This window comes from Pantherophis guttatus, chromosome 12 (genome assembly GCF_059756535.1).
Source record: "Pantherophis guttatus breed Tessera chromosome 12, ASM5975653v1, whole genome shotgun sequence".
Classification (NCBI taxonomy): Eukaryota; Metazoa; Chordata; class Lepidosauria; order Squamata; family Colubridae; genus Pantherophis; species Pantherophis guttatus.
In genome coordinates, this window is record NC_142074.1 from 10394488 (window position 1) to 10416659 (window position 22172).

The 22172-nt window shown below is 42.4% G+C and overlaps 1 protein-coding gene across 1 annotated transcript; it reads left to right on the plus strand.

The window, feature by feature from the left end:
• The first annotated feature begins 2492 nt into the window (after positions 1 to 2492).
• Positions 2493 to 20541, plus strand: LPAR4 (lysophosphatidic acid receptor 4). The gene is made up of 2 exons (XM_034435000.3): positions 2493 to 3004; positions 19146 to 20541. Exon 2 carries the CDS (start codon positions 19280 to 19282, stop codon positions 20324 to 20326), a length of 1047 nt encoding a protein of 348 aa, XP_034290891.1. The 5' UTR covers positions 2493 to 3004; positions 19146 to 19279; the 3' UTR covers positions 20327 to 20541.
• Positions 20542 to 22172: the final 1631 nt, after the last annotated feature.

Sequence of the window (22172 nt, forward strand, 5' to 3'; positions counted from 1 at the left end):
TTTTATTCTGTGATGTGGTGTGATGTGATGTGAATTCTTCCTTAGAGCCAATGTGATTAGTAGATTGATCAACCAAAGCTTGGATTGATAAATCTACTGATGCAATTGACCCTAGAGAAGATCCAGCTTTGGGTTAACACAGGGGTCGGCAACCTTAAACCCTCAAAGAGCCACAAAACTCCTAACAGAAGTCCCCATTCAATTCTGGAACCGACCGGAAGCCCAGTTCCCCCACCATAGCGTCTCCTCCTAGTGCGGTGTCCTTTTTCCTCTACCTCTCTTAACCAAAAGCCCTATCAATTGTGGAGCCGACCGGAAAACCCTCCCCTTGCCATAGAGTCTCCTCCTGGCACACCATGCTTCCCCCCCTCCCTAACTTGAAGCTCCTCTCAAAATTGTGCCACCGACCAGCGACAGGGAGCCGCAGCAGAGAAATGAAAGAGCCACATGCGGCTCCAGAGCTGCTGACCTCTGGGTTAACATGACTTTATGTGATGCTTGAACCCACCCCATATGGGTGGTTAACCACAGTTTAAGGCTTAGTGTGTTGTGTCGCAAACTCTGCCAACAGGTCTAGTAGGAGAGACGAATCTGCATGGAATTGGGCAATCTGAAAATTGTCTATGGAGTCGGGCAACTTTTTGCACACCCTCAATACTTCCCCAGTTGGGTGGGACAGACTGTCCTAGGAAAAGGGGGTGGGGAAAAAAACTCTTCACCACTACTCTGAATGTTTAAGGGGGAAGGTTAAATGGCTTTGGGCCATGCCAAGCACCCCACCCTATCTGATGCTTCTAACCCACCACTCAAGAGAAAGGGAAGGTTTTGTGGGTTCAAGTAAAAGAATGAAGATCAGGGAAGTAGGTGTGTGTGTGTTTATGTCTCTCTCTCTGTGTGTGTGTGTGTGTGTGTGTGTGCTCAGTGGCTAAGACGCTGAGCTTGTCAATCAGGAAGGTCAACAGTTTGGCGGTTGGAATCCCTAGCGTAGATCTCATGCATGAGCAGGGGGTTGGACTAGATGACCTCCAAAGTCCCTTCCAACACTGTTACGTTATGTTATGTTATGTTATGTTATGTGTTATGTTATGTTATGTTATGTGTTATGTTATGTTATGTTATGTGTGCGTCAGGGGTGAAATGTAAAATGTTACTACCGGTTCTGTGGGTGTGACTTGGTGGGGGGGGGTAATGTGACTGGGTGGGCGTGGCCAACTTTTTTTAAAAAAAACTTTTCAAAGCATTTTTTCGGCAAATGTAAAAAAATGCTTTGAAAGGGCTCTGACGATCCCAGCTGTGTTGCCTGATTGGCAGAGGCTTTTCAAAGCATTTTTTAAACCACTTCTTCGGGTGGAAGAGGTTGCAGAAAAAAATGCTTGGAAAAGCCTCTGACGATCCCAGCTGAGCCCTGCGCTCATCAGAGACTTTTCAAAGCATTTTTTTTTAACTTTTAAAAGCATTTTTTCGGCGGAAGAAGTTGTAGAAAAAATGGTTTTAAAAGTAAAAAAAAAAGCCTCTGATGATCCTGCTGCTCAGCTAAGCATGGTGGGGTGGGGTGGGGGCGCAGGGATTTTTGCTACCGGTTCTCCGAACCACCCGCCACCATCGCTACCGGATCGCATGATCCGGTCCGAACTGGGAGCATTTCACCCTTGGTGTGCGTGTATCTGGACAGAGCAGACTTTCTCAATCTTGGCAACTTTTAAGATGGGCGGACTTCAACTCCCAGCATTCCCCAAACGAGCGTGGCCGTCTGGGGAATTCTGGGAGATGAAGTCCACCCAACTTCAAGTTCCCAAGGTTGAAAAAAACACCGGGCTAAGACCGATCCTTATCTTAAACCCATCCAGTGGTGGGATTCAGCCAGTTCCAATCACTTCGGGGAAAACCGGTTGTTAACTTTCTGAGCAATTTGGCAAACTGGTTGTTGGAAGAAATCATTAGGGCAGAGAACCAGTTGTTAAATTACTTGAATCCCACCACTGAACCCATCTATCTTCAATTCAGGAGCCTGGATAGCTCTGCAGACTAAGCAGTGTAATTTAACACCAGCTGTCTTCAATTAAAGTAAGTTCGAATCTCGCCAGGCTCAAGGTTGACTCAGCCTTCCATCCTTTCTAAGGTAGGTAAATTGAGGACCCAGTTTGTGGGGGCAATAAGATGACTTTGTATAAAAATATACAAAAGTATGAAGGCTATTGCTTAACGCACTGTAAGCCCCCCTGAGTCTCCGGAGAAGGGCGGCATATAAATCAAATTAAAAAAAATAATAATCATGCAACAAGCAGAGAGCCATCAGTCCGGAGCCCACGTCCCCACTCCCGTTTCCCTTTCCTTTGCCATCGATCTGGCCAAGGATCCCCCCCCCCAATTTCAGTTCCCCACTCAACGGGCAACTCAACGGAACCTCGGAGTAAGTTACCCGGCGGAGGGGGGGGTGTTGAGAGAAATCCGATCCTCCTCCTCCTCCTCCGCGAGCTCCCCCCTCTCATCTCAGCCCTGAATGGGGGGCGGGGACAAGAAGGCAAAATCGAAAGGAGGGCCGGTCCGCCCCCCGCCCCCCCGGATCCTGCCACGATCCGCTCGCCATCCAATCCCCTTCGAAGACTCCGTTTTTTGACCCCCACCCACCCACCCCTCCGATCCCGGCTGCAGCCCCTCGTCCTCCGCCGCCTCGCCTCCCCGTGCGCGGCGCACACGGAATTGGGTCGGGGGGCGCGCTCTCCCAGGCTCCGCCGGCGGCTCCTTCCAGCCCGGGGTTGGGAACAAAGGAAGGCGAGCTCGGGCTGGTGGTTGCTCTCCGACCGGGATGAAGGGCTTCCCTTCCTAAGCCCGGGACTGGACGGAGCGCAGAGAGCGAGCCTGGCCGGAGAGCCGAGCAGGGGATCATCCGGGAGCAGATCGATGGATGGCGCTGCCTGGCATGAAGCTTCTTTGCAGCCGATCCGGAGCGAGGGGGAATCTCCAGGGTCCGGGGATCCCGTCTTGAGCGGCTTCCCTTTGTTGGGTAAGGCGATCCAGCGATCTACTGTGGAGTGGAAGGGGCGGCCTGCCTGCCTGGCTGGCGCGCGTGGAGAGCCTCTGCAAGCCCGATCCTCGGGGGAGAGACCCTTTGGAAAAGCGGCGGGGGCTTTCTTGGAGAAGTCCGCGTGGAGGAGGGTGGGTGGGGGATCCTTCTTCCTTTCTCCCCCCACCCCCCCCACGAGATTCCTTCTAAAAAGTCTCAGCTGCGCTTTTCCTAGCGCCGCCCGCGCCCTTCGATCGACTGCGGGGATCGACTGCGGGGGTCCCTGTACGGAAGGGTGAGGGGTCGGGATCCGAGCGAGGAGGAGGGGGAGTAGGAAGGGGGGAAAAAAAGGCTCGTGTTTGCTGGGAAGTTGGCAAAAACTAACCAGCCGAGCCGAACGCTTTTCTTTCTTTCTTTCTTTCTTTCTTTCTTTCTTTCTTTCTTTCTTTCTTTCTTTCTTTCTTTCTTTCTTTCTTTCTTTCTTTCTTTCTTTCTTTCTTTCTTTCTTTCTTTCTTTCTTTCTCTCTCTCTCTCTCTCTTTTTCTTTCTTTCTTTCTTTCTCTCTCTCTCTTTCTTTTTCTTTCTTTCTCTCTCTCTCTCTCTCGTGCTTTCCAAAGTATTTGCAAAATCGCTTTTTTTTTCCCCCTCCCCAAGAAAATACTGTATATTCTAATCATGCGTTTCTGAAGCTGCTTAGCTTAGAGAGATCAGAGAACTGGCCGTCTGGTCTCCTTAAAGTAACTTACTCTTGAAATCCGTTTCGATCAAGAACTGAGGAAGCCACTAGATCCCAGAGCCTGGAGCAGCCCTCCAAAATGTTCATTGGAGATAACTTATCGAAGGCTCCCTTTGAGAAACTTTCCCTCTGGGAAAGTTCGCAGAAGTTGGAACCTGAAGTGATCTAACGTGGCTACTTTTCCCATTTCCCCACTGCAAAATCCAAATAGTGGCATGGTCCCATATTTGCAGAAGGCCTTTGGGCTGGTTAGCCTCTCTCTCTCTCCCCCACCCCTGCTAAAACGCCCCCTCCCAATATCTTTAAAGGCTAAATTTTAAGTTCCTAGCCCCATAAGAACAGTGACGTTTTTTCACACCACAGAAATCACTCAGAGCCATGAAATGTTCTATTTCTCTTTTATGATACTATAACAAAGTTTTTTTTTTAAAAAACAACAACCTAGGAAGAAGAAACAACATTGTGTGAAACTTACTTTTGTTTTTCTGAAGTAGCTTTTTTTTTCTGTGTGTATTCGTGAGTCAAGGTTTCAGTTTGCTGTTATTATTTTTCTGTAGGAGCTGTTGTATAGGTAAAAGCTACTGATCTTCTGCCATTTTTTTAAAGGTCAAATAAAATGAGCGGAGGCTAAAATTGGATCCAGGTTCCAGATGTTTTGAAATCTAATACTGGGCCACAGTTTAGTAGTTCAAACAAGGCACTGTTCATTTCAGTCGGTTTTCCCATTGAAATATAGAAGATTATGCATGGATCTTAAGCTTTTTTTTCATTCCGGCTGGAGAAAGCTGAATATTTATTAAAGGTTTATTCACAATTAATTCCCATTCATCCAAGGGATTCTGTTCCTAATGCCCGTGTTTACAATTACAAGATTAAATGCTTCAGCTTTGCCAGATCCTGACTATTCTGATTTTTGGTATTTGTCTTTCAAGAAAATTCTATATATGCAAATGTTTTTAAGAGACCACACTCATTTTCTATTGCTATTGATATTACTGTCCTTAGCCTGCCAAGGATCAGAGTTGGCAAATCACTAAGGGTCTAAACTTTTCTGAACTTTTCCAGATGTAGAGTTTATCAAAGGTTTATGGGAGCATTCAACTTATTGGGAATAAAATTTTGGAGGGGTGCTCTAGGATCTGGAATCTAGTGGATTCTTCAGTGTGGTAATGAATGCGTGAAAAAGGGCATAAAGCAGCATCTCATGTCTCATTATAATAAGAGTTAGGACAAAGCAGAATAATAACTGTTTCCTGGTAGTAAAGGAGAATTGATGTACTACTGGAGTCAAGTTAAGGTTATATCTGCTAGCAATTCATCTGATCAAAGGAGAGTGGGCTTCTCAAGTTAAACGAGTGATAATGAATTCAGGTATCTACAGGTAGTCCTCAGCTTACGTCTACAATTGAGCCCAACATTTCTGTTTGCTAAGTGAGACAGTTGTTAAGTGCCTCTTTTTATGACTCTGTTGCCAACAGTTGTTAAGTGAATCACTATAGTTGTCAAGTCAGTAACAGGGCTGTTAAGTGAATGTGGCTTCCCTGTTGACTTTGCTTGTCAGAAGGTCCCCCGGACACTACAACCGTCATAAATGTGAGTCAGTTGCCAAGCATCTGAATTCTGACCATGTGACCATAGAGATTGCTGCAACGGCTGTTAAGTGTGGAAAATGGTCATAAGTCACTTTTTCCAGTGCCGTTGTAACTTTGAACGGTCACTAAATGAATCGTTCGTGTGTTTTGACAGATTAACAGAGTTGGAAGGGACCTTGGAGGTCATCTAGTCTAACCCTCTGCCCAAGTAGGAAACCCTATACCATTTCTGACAAATGACAGTCCAGTCTCTTCTTGAAAGCCTCCAGTGATGAAACTCCCACCACTTCCGAAGGCAACTTCTGTTCCATGGGTTGATGGTTCTCACTGTCAGAAAATTTCTCCTTATTTCCAGGTTGAATCTCTCCTTGATCAGTTTCCATCCATTATTCCTTGTTTGGCCTTCAGGTGGTTTGGAAAATATGTCCTCTCTGTGGCAGCCCCTAAAATATTGGAATCATGTCTCCCCTGGTCCTCCTCTTCACTAGACTAGCCATGCCCAGTTCCTGCAACCGTTCATCGTATGTTTTAGCCTCCAGTCCCCTAATCATCCTGGTTGCTCTTCTCTGCACTCTTTCTAGAGTCTCAACATCTTTTTTACAGTGTGGTGACCAAAACTGGATGCAGTATTCTAGGTGTGGTCTTACTAGGGCTTTATAGAGTGGTATTAGTACCTCCCTTGATCTTGATTGTATCCTTCTGTTAATGCAATTTAGGATTGCATTGGCTTCTTTGGCTGCCTTCTCACACTTTGGCTCATATTTAGCTGGTTGTCCACTAAGACTCCAAGGTCCCACTCACAGTTACTGCTCTGTTGAAGACTACCTGCATCAGATTCCATTCAAAGTTGGCATGGACCATCCCTGTCTGAAGGAAAGAGCTTGACAGCTGTCTCACTTAACAATATAAATTCTGGCCTCAGTTGTGATAAGTCGAGGACTGCCGGTCTAGCAGAGCCAAATATACAAAAGTATGAAGGCTATTGCTCTACGCATTGTAAGCCGCCCTGAGTCTCCGGAGAAGGGCGGCATATAAATAAAAAATAAATAAATAAAATAAATAAATAAAAAAGTTTTCTCATGTAAACCAAACCAGCTAAGAATAATTGCAATCTCTCTGATTTAAGCCAGATATTCAGGTGGCCTGACCCTTAATACAGGTAGCCCGCAACTTACAATCATAATTGAGTCCCAAAATTTATGTTGTTAAGAGAGAAATTGGTTAAGTGCGTTTTACGACCTTTTTTTTTTTTTTTGCCACATTTGTTAAGGGAATCGCTGCGGTTGTCATATTAATAACACGTTTGTTAAGCGAATCTGGTTTTCCCGTGGAGTTTGCTTGTCAGGTCTCAAAAGGGATCACGTGACACCCCCAGGACAACACAACCGTCATAAATGTGAGTCAGTTGACAAGCATTAAATAAAATAAAAAAAATAAAATCGGAATGTAAATCACATGACCATGGGGGGGGGTGTGCTGTAACGGTCATAAGTGTGAAAAATGGGCATAAGTCACTTTTTCCAGTGCTGTTGTAACTGCAAATGGTCACTAAATGAACTGTTGTAAATTGAGGATTACCCGTAGAATTTAAGGAAAAAACTAGAGCCACCTTGTATCCTCTCCAACTTCTGCAGCTGATTCAATATTCCTGTGGCTTGTTTCTGCTATAACTACAAATGCCCCATGATTTTCTGTTTCTTCTTAAGGGTAGCGATGATCACAGCTGTTGATCATATTTAAGAAGCTATTGAGTACCATTAATGTACTCAATAGTGTATCATTCAGGAGTACAACATCTGTACTTTCCAGATGTTACCGCATTACAACTTCCATCCTTCGGGTTTAGTCATAGTCATTGGGGCAGCTGGAAAGATTAGTTCAAGGCACTCTTTAAATTTAATGGATACACATAATGGATGTGTAAATTCCTATTTCTCTACCTCTTCTAGAAAGTCCTTGTACTTACAACTTAAAACCATTAGGAAGAAGGGGATTCAGACAATAAAATAACACCCTGGATAAATCTGAGAATAAAAGAGGAACTAAAGTCTACGGAGGAATTCATGCTGTTATTAATTATTATACTAAACTGCTTTGACATCCAAAAATAGTAGTCCTTAATGGTCTACGCTCCTATGTAACTAAAGGATTTTTATCTGCCCTTTTAAAAATAAGTTTATTTTATTGCGTCTTAGCTCCCAAGAGAGAATTATAGGTAATCTTTTGAAAAATCAAACGCATTTGTATTGTTTATTAAACTCAAAGGAGATCTATAGTGAAGCATTTTGTATTGTGGACAATAGATAGATTCCACAATATCTCATATATTTTTATTATATATAAATAATAACAACTATATATTTTTGTTACATTTTTAATAGAAGACAACTGGCAGTTTTATGTCTTTACAGAAATATAGGATGGGGCAATCCAGAATGCCACATCCGTTCAGGATCTTACTAGACCTTGGTAGCCTAAATAACATTTTTGCTCATTGCACTGAATTAATTGCTCATTGCAGGGAATTAAGAGGGGGAATGAATAGCTCTGAAAATGTTGGTGATGGCCAAAGGGACTGAAAGGATAAAGAATACAGGTAGTCCTTGATTTACGACCACAATGGAGCCCCACATTTTTCTTGTTAAGTGAGACATTTCTTAAGTGAGTTTTGCCCCATTTTACGACCTTTCTCGTCACCGTTGTTAAGTGAATCACTGCACTTGTTAAATTGGTAACCCGGTTGTTAAGTGAATCCGGCTTCCCCATTGAATCTGCTTGTCAGACGGTCGCCAAAGAGAATCACAGGATCCCAGGACATTGTAACCATCATAGTTACGGTTGCCAATTTTCTGAATTTTGTTCACATGACTTTTGGGGATGCTACAACGGTCACAAGTGTGAAAAACGGCCCTAAGTCACTTTTCTCAGACACGTTGCAACTTCAAACGGTTGCTAAGTGAACTGTTATAAGTCAAGGACTACCTGTATTCTTGTTTCAACTGCGAAAGCAGAGCTGCTGCTCGAGCTCTAGGTCCTACGATCAATTTACCTGCAGCTGCTTTTCCAGTGAGTAATTGGAAGCTGTCATGGGTAAGAAAAAAAAGACGAGAAGTCTTAGCCAAGTGACAAAATACTATATTATTTTGCGAGTCTCCACTTTTCTTTTTGCTAGACTTCATGAGAGGAAGTACATTCATGAGAAGGGCCAGCTCAGTAATCTTATTTTCTAGCTGGAAAATAAGATAATTTTGCCCTCTTAGAGCCATTTATTCAGACAAATTTAAGGACTTTTTAGTAAAGAGAATGTATATTTGATTATTCATATAATAACTGCAGCTAGGATTGTATTTGTACAAAACTGGAAAAGTGAAGAGATTCCTACAGATGAGAACGCGATTAGGAAAATATTAGAATATGCAGAAATGAATAGGTTAACACTTGCAATTAAAGAGAAGGAACAAACTGAATATTCTAATGTATGGGAACTATTTTACCGATGGCTAGAGAATAAATATGAAAGTTAGAAACAAAAGTAGTTTAGTGAAATATAGAAATAAGTTAAGAAGAGAATTTTTACAGTATTAGACATGCAATGTAATATACATTGTTATATACAAGATATACAAGATAAACAATGAATACGGCTGTAAATTTTAATTGTTGTTGCACAAAACATTTGCACCCAGGCGACACACTGTTTAATGGAAGATGGATTGTTTGTAGTAAAATACAATTTTATATATATATGCATATTCTTTCTAGCCAGGTTCCACTTACGTAAGCTAAGTTGTTCCACAGCCCTAGTTCTGTGAAATCTCATTCACAAATCTCATTGTGAATGAGATTTCACAGAACTAGGGCTGTGGAACAACTTAGCTTACGTAGGTGGAACCTGGCTAGAAAGAATATGCACCTATTTGGCTGTGGTATCACTTGATCTACTACTACGTGGGAGGGTTATCCTGAATCCTAAAAAGTCTACAGTGGCTACCACATTTGGTGTTTGGAGGAGATGTAGAAGAGACAGCATGTACTTTTCCTGTAACAGTCCCTGCCCTGTGGAACAACTTTCCCTAGAATCCAGCAGCTCCCCAACCCATTAGCCCTTCATAAAGAGCTTGTTCTTCTCCCAGTTGGTGGGTTAGAGCAAATGGATATCTGTGGATGGTTCTATTTTTTTTGTTTTTTTAATTTGATTTATATGCCGCCCTTCTCCGGAGACTCAGGGCGGCTTACAATGTGCTCAGCAATAGCCTTCATACTTTTGTATATTTATACAAAGCCAGCTTATTGCCCCCACAAACTGGGTCCTCAATTTACCTACCTTAGAAAGGATGGAAGGCTGAGTCGACCTTGAGCCTTGGCGAGATTCGAACTCTGCAGTAATTGCAGGCAGCTGGTCTTAATAACCAGCTTAATAACAGGGTGCCTTAGATCACTGTACTACCACTGTACTACTTGAATGCATCCAAGAAGATGACTGTGTCACAGGGTGGTTGGGGTTGATTTTTTGGGTTTGATACTTTTAACTGTTTTTTTGGCTTTTGCTGTTGTTGTGAGTTGTGATACGGTTGCCATAGAAACCATAGGCCAGGTTCATCTGCGTAGCCAGGAACGCTCAGTGAGAATTCATTACTCTTTTTTTTTTAACGTTTCCGATTAACTTTTAGATGAGAAAGTTAATCAAGATAAATTTATTTCTCTCGAAGTGGCAAAAATGCGGCTACCTTATGTCTTGGCATCACCCACAAACCGTTGCTATAGTTCCTGTTGTTAGGGGATCGTTCGTTTCGTGTTTTTTGTTTTATTGAGTGTATTATTTTTGGTCCATGACCGAAATAAAGTTTTGTCTCTCTGCCTGTGTGTTGCGAGCTGTCCGGAGTTGTGTTCCAAAGACGGGCTGGTGAGGAACAATCGTAAGTCACTTTTTTCAGCTTGGTCATCATTTTGAATGGCGGTGAAAGAAATGGTTGTAAGTTGAGGACTAACTATAGTGGAGTTCAAGAGTTTCATGACCTGGGTTTGTCATCCATCTCACAAAACCAAGGAATGAATTTTTGACCATCTGCTTGCAGAATCTGATATTTGTTGTAAGCCTACCAATTTTCTTCCTGCGTCTTCCTTGTTGTTCCCGTTTCCTCAAAAGAAAATAGTTCCCAGCCTATGACCGTAATCAGGTTTAACTCAAAACAAACCATGCATTTTAATTTTTAACTGTTCCCTTTAAGCAAAAAATAATCCTTTGCAATTGGTGGTTTACCCTGAGAGTTTTTAATAAAGAAGAGAATTGTTAATCACCCTGTATGGTTTCACAAATGTATTGTATTTGTCTCCCTGTCTGTCTCTTCCTTCTTTAAATAGGACAATAGATTATTTAAACCCAACCCATATTATATTATTAATACAATGCATCTAAAGAGATTAAAATGAATACAGTCTTTATAATATTGTTGTATTGTATAGTTATGGAATCATGGTGTAATGCCCACATCAAGGGTTTTAATACCATGTTTAATGCATAATCTATCTATTTATGTGGTCTCTAGAAGTTGAAAATGCTTGATGGTACATAATCATTTAATAAACAGAATGGGAAGCAGAAAATCAAATGTTTACACATGCGAGTTGTTTAAGAACTAGTCAATTGGTTTTTTTAATAGTTTTAACATTTGAAATTGGCTGTGGCAAAAAGCAATTTTTTTTTCTACTTGGTTTCATAATAGTGTTGATTTCGGTGGGACACGACGACGAATCTGATATTAGAATAGAACTGGATCAAAGTTCCTTTTCCAGAACAGTTTGCAAAGATACCTCTTGCAAATAAATCCCTTCTGTTCAGGAAAAATACGGCCATTGGATATGCTTGTTATCCTGGGCAATAATGTTGTTTCTGTTTGCTTTCGATTTAGTGCTTTGCAAACAAATTAGAGCTGGTCCAGTTGCACAGCGCATGAAGCTATTGGGGTACTTAAGCCATGATTCATGATCTAGGTGACTCAGCCAGTTCTAATTTTTTAAACAAACTATGCCCCAGCACAGGAATCAGCAACCTGTGGCTCTGGAGCTGCATGTGGCTCTTTCACCCCTCTGCTGTGGCTCCCTGTCACTCAAAATATGCGTCACAACCGCCAATGTGCAACACCCACTGGCACGCGATTTATTGAACTTTTCAACGCCTCATAGGCCAACCATGGATAAATCCAAGAAAAGAAAAGTTTCAGAAGAAAACAGAACGTTTAATTCGACTACATATGCTAGTTTTGTGGCCGCTCAAAAAATAGTCAGGCACGGGAAGGGTTTTGTGGCTCCCGGTGTTTTCTTTTCTGTGGGAAACGGGTCCAAATGGCTCTTTGAGTGTTTAAGGTTGCAGACCGCTGGACTAGCACGATAGGTGAACCCATCCAACATGGAAAGCAAACTTTATCTACAGTATAACAACTATTCCCCCATCCCAAAACATTTCATATTTCGGATCAAGATTCTCTGGTTCACATGATATACCCTGGCTATCTAGTTGTCTGTTTATCATATATTATCCTGTCTGTCTGTCTTTCTATCAATCATCTATCATACCCCTTCTTTATTATTCTTACAAATAACTCAAGGCAGTAAACATACCCATATATGACATAACCTGCAGTGGTGGGTTGCTATCAATTCACCCCGGTTTGGGAAAACCGGTGGCAGTGGCGGGAGGCTCTATCCACCCACTTGGATGCTTCTGCGCATGTGCAGAAGGGTTGTGCATGCGCGCCCATGAGCAAACCGGTAGTGACAGATTTTGAAACCCGCTCCTAATACCCTGACTAGCTGTTTGTCTTGTCTTGTCTTGTCTTGTCTTGTCTTGTCTTGTCTTGTCTTGTCTTGTCTTGTCTTGTCTTGTCTTGTCTTGTCTTGTCTTGTCTCAATCCAAATGCATTGGTGGCGCAGTGGTTGGAGTGCAGTACTGCAGGCTACTTCTGCTGACTGCCGGCTGCCTGCAATTTGGCAGTTTAAATCTCACCAAGCTCAAGGTTGACTCAGCCTTCCAGCTTTCCAAGGTCGGTAAAATGAGGACCCAGATTGTTGGGAGCAAGAGGCTGACTTGACTCTGTAAAACCACTTAGAGAGAGCTTTAAAGCACCGTAAAACGGTATATAAATCTTAAGTGTTATTGCTAAGTGCTATCTCCCGTCTTTCTTATTTTTACAAATAAGGTGGCGAACATACCCAATACACCCTCCTCCTCCTATTTTCCCCACAACAACAATCCTGTGAGGTGGATTGAGCTGAGAGAGATGGACTGGCCCAAAGTCACCCAGCTGGCTTTCATGGCTATGGCAGAACTAGAACTCACAGCCTTTCTAACTTGATGTCTTAACCAGTAGACCAGCTGGCTCTGAAAACAGCTGAAATTTTTTAAACACTAAACATAGCATAGCTGGACACACTTCAGTTCCAAACTAAACTCAAGCCATATCTAAGAGCTGATTTGCTTCTTCTCCTTCCCAGTTTCAATAGACATTTTGCCTTGGACTTCAATACTTTTAAAGTGGATTTGAGCTGTTCTTGCCGAATTAAAATTAAACATTGTTAATACAATTGTTCTCCAAGTCATACAGTTAATGACTTCCCCATTCAGTTGCATGAATAATTAGATTTTCTGAGTGTCTGGTCTCCATTCCCAAGGCTTTTGAGGAGCCCATAAAAGACATATGCATCTTTGAAACATTTATTTGGATATGCATTTGGATATGTTCACCGCCTTGAATTATTTGTAAAAATAATAATACTTCCTTTGGTCCACCCCCCCATAAGACACAGGCAATTGGAAGGGAAAGGAAAAGTCTTCAAGTCAACTCAACTCAACTCTTGGAAGCTTCATGCATGTGTCCATGGCAATCAGAAGAGGCTTGGGTGATAATTCCACTTTCATGCTTAAAAAAAAATAGAATTGTAGATGCCCAACCAGCAAACCAAAAATATTGCATAAATATATTCTTTTCGTGAGTTTAAATACAAAGTACCTGAAAACTACCAGACTGAACTTCTATATGGAGTAGATGAATTGAGTTCTAATAGGGTGCGCATTGTTCTTTACCATAGCCAGTGAATTTCTTTGTGAATGTTTTCAGTTGCTGGGGCAACAGGAAAAAAAGGGACACATGCCTACAGACAAGGGATAGCTATTGTGCTAGCTCCCTCACAAAAGGAACTAAAAATGAAAGAATAGGCTTTTGTATGTCTGTAGGTAGCAAATATAAAGCGGTTTGTAAACAGAATGGCAGAACTTGCTAACCAACATTTCTATTTGCATCTGTCTGGCTTTGAATATATAGAAAACAGAAATATCAGCCCCCGCGGAGTCAACTTAGAATGTTATATGTAATTAAGGGACATCTTTATTAATGGTGATGCATGTGAAGTTGATTTGAAAGTGTGTGCATGCTCAACAAGAAACATTGTTTGTTTGTTTGTTTATTTATTTATTTATTTATTTATTTATTTATTTATTCAATTTATATGCCGCCCCTCTCCAAAGACCCAGTAATTTTAGTTGCATTTTATCATTGTTGTTATTTTTTGCTTTTGTGAGCCTCTGAAGACTTGTACATGCACAAAGGTGGGATATATAAATTTAATAGTCTGTAGAGATTCTCAGTCATCCAGACAGGGGTGAAATGCTACCGGTTCGCACCGGTTCTAGTGAACCGGTAGTGATGAAAGCTACCAGTTCGGGCGAAATCCTGCTTTCTAATGAATCTAAATCGCACGGCACAGTTATTCTCCCCCCCTTGCTGTTCTACTTGCATTGTTAAGCCTCATTTTTCCACATGAAGCGCGTGTTTGGTGTGTACTGTGCATGTGCGTGCAACATGTTTTTGGTGCGCATCGCACATGCGCGGGCAGCAAACCAGTGGCAATCTTCGGAGGATTTCACCACTGCATCCAGGTCATGGTTGTTTCAAAGGAAAAAACAAGAAAGTCCAGTTGCTTCCTGAAAAAGCACCTCTGGGATACAGGGGACTGGAGGCTAAAACATATGAAGAACAGTTGCAGGAACTGGGTATGTCTAGTTTGATGAAGAGAAGGACCAGGGGAGACATGATAGCAGTCTTCCAATATCTCAGGGGCTGCCACAAAGAAGAGGGAGTCAAACTATTCTTCAAAGCACCTGAAGGTAGAACAAGAAGCAATGGATGGAAACTAACCAAGGAGAGAAGCAACTTAGAACTAAAGAGAAATTTCCTGACAGTTATAACAATTAATAAGTGGAACAACTTGCCTGCAGAAATTGTGAATGCTCCAACACTGGAAGTTTTTAAGAAGATGTTGACTAACCATTTGTCTGAAGTGGTGTAGGGTTTCCTGCCTGGGCAGGGGGTTGGACTAGAAGACCTCCAATGTCCCTTCAAACTCTGTTATTGTATTCTATTCTATTCTATTCTATTCTATTCTATTCTATTCTATTCTATTCTATTCTATTCTATTCTATTCACAGCAACAAAAGATTGCAAAAGCATAAGAAAGCTTTTGAGTTTATTATCATTTGTTAATGTTTTATGGCTCATTCAGGTGTATTTTTTAAAAAAATATACAATGGAACACAGAAATATTTGTCTCTTGCTCAGAGCTCAAGAGTGGGGTGAGATGTACTTCAGAGGAAAAGAACCTTTCTCCTTGACTTTTGCCTGGGCAGGAATTACATTAAACCTATTTTCAGCATACAGTATGTATTTTTTTAATGTTTCTCTAGAGATTCAGTGCTGTCACTGCAGCCAGAGGTCATTTGGTTTACAAAACAAGAGTTCTGGATCCTCATGTGGTTTGGGATAGAAATGACTCACCCTTGCTCCAGAATCTTTCCTTTTTTGTGAAAGTTATGAATATTTGTGAAAGTTATAAATACAAGATTATCTATCTATCTATCATCCATCCATCCATCCATCCATATCTATCCATCCATCCATCCATCCATCCATCCATCCATCCATCCATCTATCTATCTATCTATCTATCTATCTATCTATCTATCTACCATGTTTCCACAAAAATAAGATCGGGTCTTATATTAATTTTTGCTCCAAAAGATGCATTAGGGCTTATTTTCTGGTTAGGTCTTACTTTGGGGGAAATACGGTACTAAATGCATCCATCTGGCTGACAATCTTAACTGGGGCACATCCTGAAAAATCATGCTAGGATTTATTTTCCGATTGGGTCTTATTTTCGGGTATCTGTCTATCTGCCTGCCTGCCTGCCTGCCTACTATTGTCTGTCTGTCTGTCTGTCTGTCTGTCTGTCTGTCTGTCATCATCATCATCTATCTATCATCTTGCAGACTAAACTGGCATATTTTTAAAAAGCAATACCCACAATTATCAAAATGCCACAATCTTTAAGAAGATTATAGAAGCATTAAAAAGAAGGTGATTTAAAAAAAAAAAAATCTTGCCTTCGGGACTCACTTATTCTAACACCGCTTTTAAATAAAATTATGCCCCGTCCGTCAGATTTAACTGAATACATCTCCGTTGTGGTCTTTTTTTGCTTCTTCCTGGGCTTAAGTCCTACAAACAAACCCTTCATGGTTCAAATTCTTTTGGAAAAGTTGTGTGCCCTGCATTGTCTGACTCTTAACGTTTGCTCCTCAAATCCCTACAGATGGCAACGGACGTGGTTCTTTCCCCACCCCTCCCTTCTGCTGCTTTACACACTGGGTCAGATGTTAGAGCCTGTCTTACAACAGGAAACAAGCAGCTGGAATGTCTGTTCTGCTGTTGTGCGCCAGATGTTTGTTTCCCTTCTGCCAGTCACCCAACTCTTGCTAGCATTGTCTTCAGATGCTTTATGCATTTTTGTCATTGACACGGGGAAGGGAATTACACGGAGGAGGTTATCTGCCCACTACAAGAATAAATTCTGCATTCTTGGTGGAAAGAGGGTCTGTTTCCCCAAAGAAAAGGCTGCTTCCTTCAGTTACGATCCAGATGATTATCTAGCAATAGGATAAAAAGATGAGAAGTTTTCTTAGCCTAACGGAGTCTCAGAGGTGTTTTTCAAAAGCCAATTGGACTTTTTTCTTCTTCTTTGCTTCTCATCCAAAGAAGCTTCTTCGGTTCTTCAGATATCCTAATTGAGATTGTTCAATCTCAGGTTCTATAGCAGAGGAGTCAAACTCAAGGCCCGCGGGCCGAATCTGGACTATATGGTGCTTAGATCCAGGGACCACCCTGGAAACAGCAAAGGACCCGCCCGTGGTACCTCTACCAATGAAAACAGAGCTCAGGAGGGCTGTGTGCACCCCACCGGAGCCTGTTTTCGCTGGCAGAGGGCTAGCAAAACAAATTAAAAACAAAACAAAAGGATAAGAGCCTTGGTGGCGCAGCAGACTAAAGTGCTGTTAAGTAGCACCAGCTGCCTTGCATTACTGCAAGTTCGAATCTCGCCAAGGCTCAAGGTTGACTCAGCCTTCCATCCTTTTGAGGTAGGTAAAATGAGGACCCGGATTGTGGGGGCAATAAGCTGACTTCGTATATAAAAAAAGAACACCGCTTTAGGGGGGGGCGAGCATATACTAAGCAGGTATATACAAAAGTATGAAAGCTATTGCTTAATAGCTTAATAACTATTAAGCTATTAATAGTTAACTATTAATAAAATAAGTAAAGCTTATTACTATTGCATTGTAAGCAATAGTCTCCGGAGAAGGGCGGCATATAAATCGAACCAATAAATAAATAAATGTTTCCCCTTTTGCATTGGAGCATCCAAGAAGGGACAAGAAAGGAGAATGGGAAAGAGGAAAAACAAAGAAAAAGAAGGGAAGATGGAAAGAGAGCAAGGAAGGAAAAAGAAGGAAAGGGGAAGTAAGAAAAAAGGAGAGGGAAGAGGGAAGGAAAAAGAAGGGAAGGAAGGAAGGAGATTATAATGAGAGGGAGGGAGGGTCTGAGCCTTAGCACTTGGCCACCACAGGTGTCCCCGACACAAGTGACATCTACCTGCCCCCCCTTCCAACCCCCAGGTCAAACACAACCCTTATGCGGCCCTTAACGAAATTAAGTTTGACACCCCTGCTCTATAGCAAATAATATTGCAACCAGAAACAGCCAAAACAGCACTGGGCAAAAGTTTAGAATGATTCTATTCAAATACTTTCAAAATAATGCATGTACATTTTGTATAGAAAACACGAACAGGCTGAAGTCGGCTGCAATTGAGGGATTTACCTGCCTTGATGGTCTGGTTGAGTTCATACTACAAACTAGATACCTGTTAATAAAACGCAGTCGCTCTGTTTGCATAACTAGCAAACAGGTACAATGGGTTAATGTGATGGTTTGATACACACAGCATGTTAAGCCCGCAGCTGGGTTCCCATATCGATTGAACCAACATATTTTAATCAACTACATTTTAACCTAACTTAGTTGGTTACGTGAGCTTTTTTTTTATTTATTTATTTGATTTATATGCCGCCCTTCTCCGGAGACTCAGGGCGGCTTACAATGCGTTAAGCAATAGCCTTCATCCTTTTGTATATTTATACAAAGTCAGCTTATTGCTCCCACAAACTAGGTCCTCAATTTACCTACCTTAGAAAGGATGGAAGGCTGAGTCAACCTTGAGCCTTGGAGAGATTCGAACCAGCAGTAAATTGCAAGCAGCTGTGTTAATAACAGGGTGCGTAGACCACTGTACTATCAAGGCTCTTGGCTTAGCTTTATATTTGTTGATCAAATTTATACACAGTCTAAGTGACTCTGAGCCGTTTACAAGTAAAAAAAAAAAAGACATAAAAACTTACAAAAAGTAAACCAAATTATGTCTAAAAGAAGTACTAACTCAAGAGTTACTCTCTTAGCAGACATAAAATGTGAATGAGGGTTTGAATTCCTCTAGTATCATGATGGCGAACCTATGGCATGAGTGCCACAGGTGGCACGCAGAGCCATATCTGCAGGCACGCGAGCCATTGCTCCAGCACGCATGCGTGCACTGGCCAGCTGATTTTGGGCTGGCCCCACCCATGCTGCCCCCCCCAAAGAGTCTTCACATGGCCTGTTTTGGATGCCAGGTAAGTACAGGGCTCACGTGGAGGCTCTGGGAGGGCGAAAAAAGGCCTCCCGGAAGTCCAGAAATGGGTCGTTTCCAGCCTCCGGAGGGCTGGGGGAGGCCGTTTTCACCCTCCTCAGGCTCCAGGAAAGCCTCCGGAGCATGGGGAGGGCAAAAAAAGGGCCTACCGGAAGTCCAGAAACGGGCTGTTTCCGGCCTCAGGAGGCTTCGGGGAGGCCTGCTAGGCCCAAAATGGGGTGCGGGGGGGGGCAGCGCTGGGGGGTCACGCATGGATGCCCAGGGGCAGGGTGTGCAGGGGGGCATTGAATTGTAGGTGTGGGCATGCGCGAGACACGCTTTCATCACCCGCGGAAAAAAAGGTTAGCCATCACTGCTCTAGTACATCAACTCAACATCAACTCTGTTCCTTAGATGCAGAAAGAGATAGGAGGAAAAAATAATTTTCACTTAATCTGAATGTTGTAACTGGACATCATAGAATGTGCTTTCTGTGAGATCCTTGGTGGTCTTTGAACTTCGTTGACTTCTTGCAGAGTTTCATTGTCAAGCCAGGTAATGTCCTCAGTGCTAATGATGTTACCTAGGTTGATAATCAAACATCTGCAAGAAAGCAACGATGTTCAGAAAGCACCAAGGGACCCCACTGTTTAACCTTAAGATACAGATGTTCTCTTCTATCAGTGTTTTTTTTTTTAAGTTGTGTAGGACTAAAGTCTCTGAGATCTCATCTCTTTCCCAATCTTTTTGTGTTCTTCAGGAGAAAGGTTTACATCATGATTCTGTGGCCGCAAGCTTTCAACCAACAGAAGATGCTTCTTGAAGCAGTGGGGGATTCCTGAACTTCAGTACATGGATGCTACTTAATTTTGCTTCACCAAGCGCAGCGCTGGAATGGGAAATCACAGCAACAACCATACCTGCGTGATCGATGATTCCTTCAAGTACAACCTCTATGGAGCTGTCTACAGTGTGGTCTTCATCCTTGGCTTAATCACCAACTGTGCCTCTTTGTTTGTCTTCTGGTTCCGCATCAAAATGCGGAGCGAGACAACCATTTTCATGACCAACCTGGCAGTCTCAGACTTGCTCTTCGTCTTCACTCTCCCATTCAAGATCTTCTACAATTTCAACAGGAACTGGCCCTTTGGAGACCCTCTGTGCAAGATCTCAGGAACAGCCTTCTTGACCAACATCTACGGAAGTATGCTATTCCTCACCTGCATCAGTGTAGACCGCTTCCTCGCTATTGTCTACCCCTTCCGGTCTCGTTTGGTTAGGACAAGACGTAATTCAGCAATTGTGTGTGCAGGGGTATGGGTTTTGGTACTCAGCGGAGGGATCCTGGCATCCTTGTTTTCCACAACTAATACCACCAATGGCATAACAACATGTTTCGAAGGGTTTCCCAAAGACGTATGGAAGACCTACCTGTCCAAGATTACAATATTTATTGAAGTGGTTGGCTTTATCATTCCCCTTCTGCTCAACCTTACATGTTCATCGCTGCTTCTGAGGACCCTCAGGAAGCCTGCCACCCTCTCCCAGATTGGCACGAACAAAGAAAAGGTGCTCAAGATGATAATCGTGCACGTCACCATCTTCGTGGTGTGCTTTGTCCCCTACAATTCCATCCTTTTCCTTTATGCCCTTGTACGTTCTCAAGCTGTAGCCAACTGTTCTCTGGAGACCTTCGCCAAAACCTTCTACCCAATCACCCTGTGCATTGCCACTCTCAACTGTTGCTTTGATCCTTTCGTCTACTACTTCACTTCGGAATCCTTCCAGAAATCGTTCTACGTCATTCCTCATCTCAAAACAGATTCCCTTTTCAAAACCGAAACTCCTCTAACGAAAGTTCCCCTGCCACCAATACAGGAGGAGATGAGTGACCAGATGATTACGAATGGGGGAGACCTGACCTGTGAATCCAATTTTTAACCCTGAAGCTTTCTGCACTAACGGTAGGATAGGCATTGAACTGCAGAGAACTTGGTATTAACTCAGTAGGTGGGAATTAGATAGAACAAGTATGTATGAAAAGTCAAGCAGATGCTCTTCCTTCTGAAAACATATCCTCGTGTTTTAACTCCAGTAACGTATGCACATTTGGCTTTTGAAGCATCAGAATAATAAAATATTTCATCTTGTCCTTATTCATTCCTTCCTCTGCTGATTACTGTTAAAAAGGTAAAGGTTTCCCCCAGTGGTGGAATTCAATTTTTTTTACTACCGGTTCTGTGGGCGTGGCTTGGTGGGTGTGGCAGGGAGAGGATACTGCAAAATTTCCATTCCCATCCCACTCCAGGGGAAGGATACTGCAAAATCCCCATTCCCTCCTCACTCATGGGGGAAGGATATTGCAAAATCTCCATTCCCATTACACTCTGGGGCCAGCCAGAAGTGGTATTTGCCGGTTCTCCGAACTACTCAAAATTTCCGCTACCGATTCTGCAGAACCTGTCAGAACCTGCTGAATTTCACCCTGGTTTCCCCTCTCTAGTCATGACCAGCTCTATTTTCATCTCCATTTCCTAGCTGAGGGAGCCAGCATTGTTTGAAGACGCTTCTGTGGTCATGTGGCTGGCATGACCATACACTGAGACCCACGGAACGCTGTTGCCTTCCCAGCAAAGTGGTACCTATTAGTCTACTTGCCTTTGCATGCTTTCAAACTGCTAAATTGGCAGGAACTGGGCCAAGAATGGGAATTCACCCCATCATGTAATGCTTGGATCTCAAACTACCAATCTTTCGGTCAACAAGCCCAAGATCTTAACCGCTAGGCCATTGTGTAATTATGGAGCAGTGGCCTTTCCCAAATCTGATGGGGTAGAAGTAAGTTTGTTCTCCCAGTTCTCTTCCTCCAATATGGAGAGAGTGGTTCCTGCTCATGTAAGTAAACTTCCCCTCCAGTTTCCCTTCTGAAATGAATGAAAGTAATCCAACATAAAACTTCCTTTTTGGGTAGAATATGAATGTGTAAATATCCAAATGATGAGTGGAATGTTTGTCATATTGGAGGCACTTGTCAAGCTAGCATGCATTTAGAAAGATCTTAAGAAGCAGGATATGCTATCATTTTTGCTTAATATGTAACCATCCTTCTTCCACTTACCTCTATTTCTGGTTCTGAATTGCAAAGAGGACAATTGCAGCCAACAACAATGGGTAGAATTTCCATTGCAAATGCTGGCAGGATAAATTTCCGTTCGCCTTTGCTCAGGAACATCAAGATTGACAGTTCCATGTAAGGGATTGGTGGGTTTTTTTTTTTGTTTTTTTTTTGTGCAATGTTTGCAGAGGAATTTAAAAGATGGGGGAAAGACATTCAAGGGATTAGTTAAGAAAAACAAGAGGAAGGGTTGGTTCAGAACACAACAATGTTCTCCTGAAGACTGCAGTTGATGGAATCAAAATACACCATCGTTCATCACGATGAAAAATCTACACTAAGACTTTCAGTCATGGGGACAATGCAATAGTATTTATATAGTATGTGTGCCGGGGTTAGTTAGATAAGGTTACTGTTATATAGGTCGTTATTACTTTAGCCCAAGATTGGTGATAACCATGAAAATGTCAGGTGAAAGAATCGTAGCCATCCATTTAAGTTTGCCAACACGTAAGATTTATTCAATCCTATATGCAAGAATCTAGGAGGATTATTTATTTAGCATATGGCATATATATTAACATTTCATCTAGACTAGTAGATGAAATGTTAACATAGGCTGTATATATAGATATTTCATCTAGACCAGTAGAAACCAATAAAATATAAATG

Bases quoted from the DNA above. Each gene is read 5' to 3' on its own strand.
- LPAR4 (XM_034435000.3), top strand. From the start codon at position 19,280: ATGGGAAATCACAGCAACAACCATACCTGCGTGATCGATGATTCCTTC.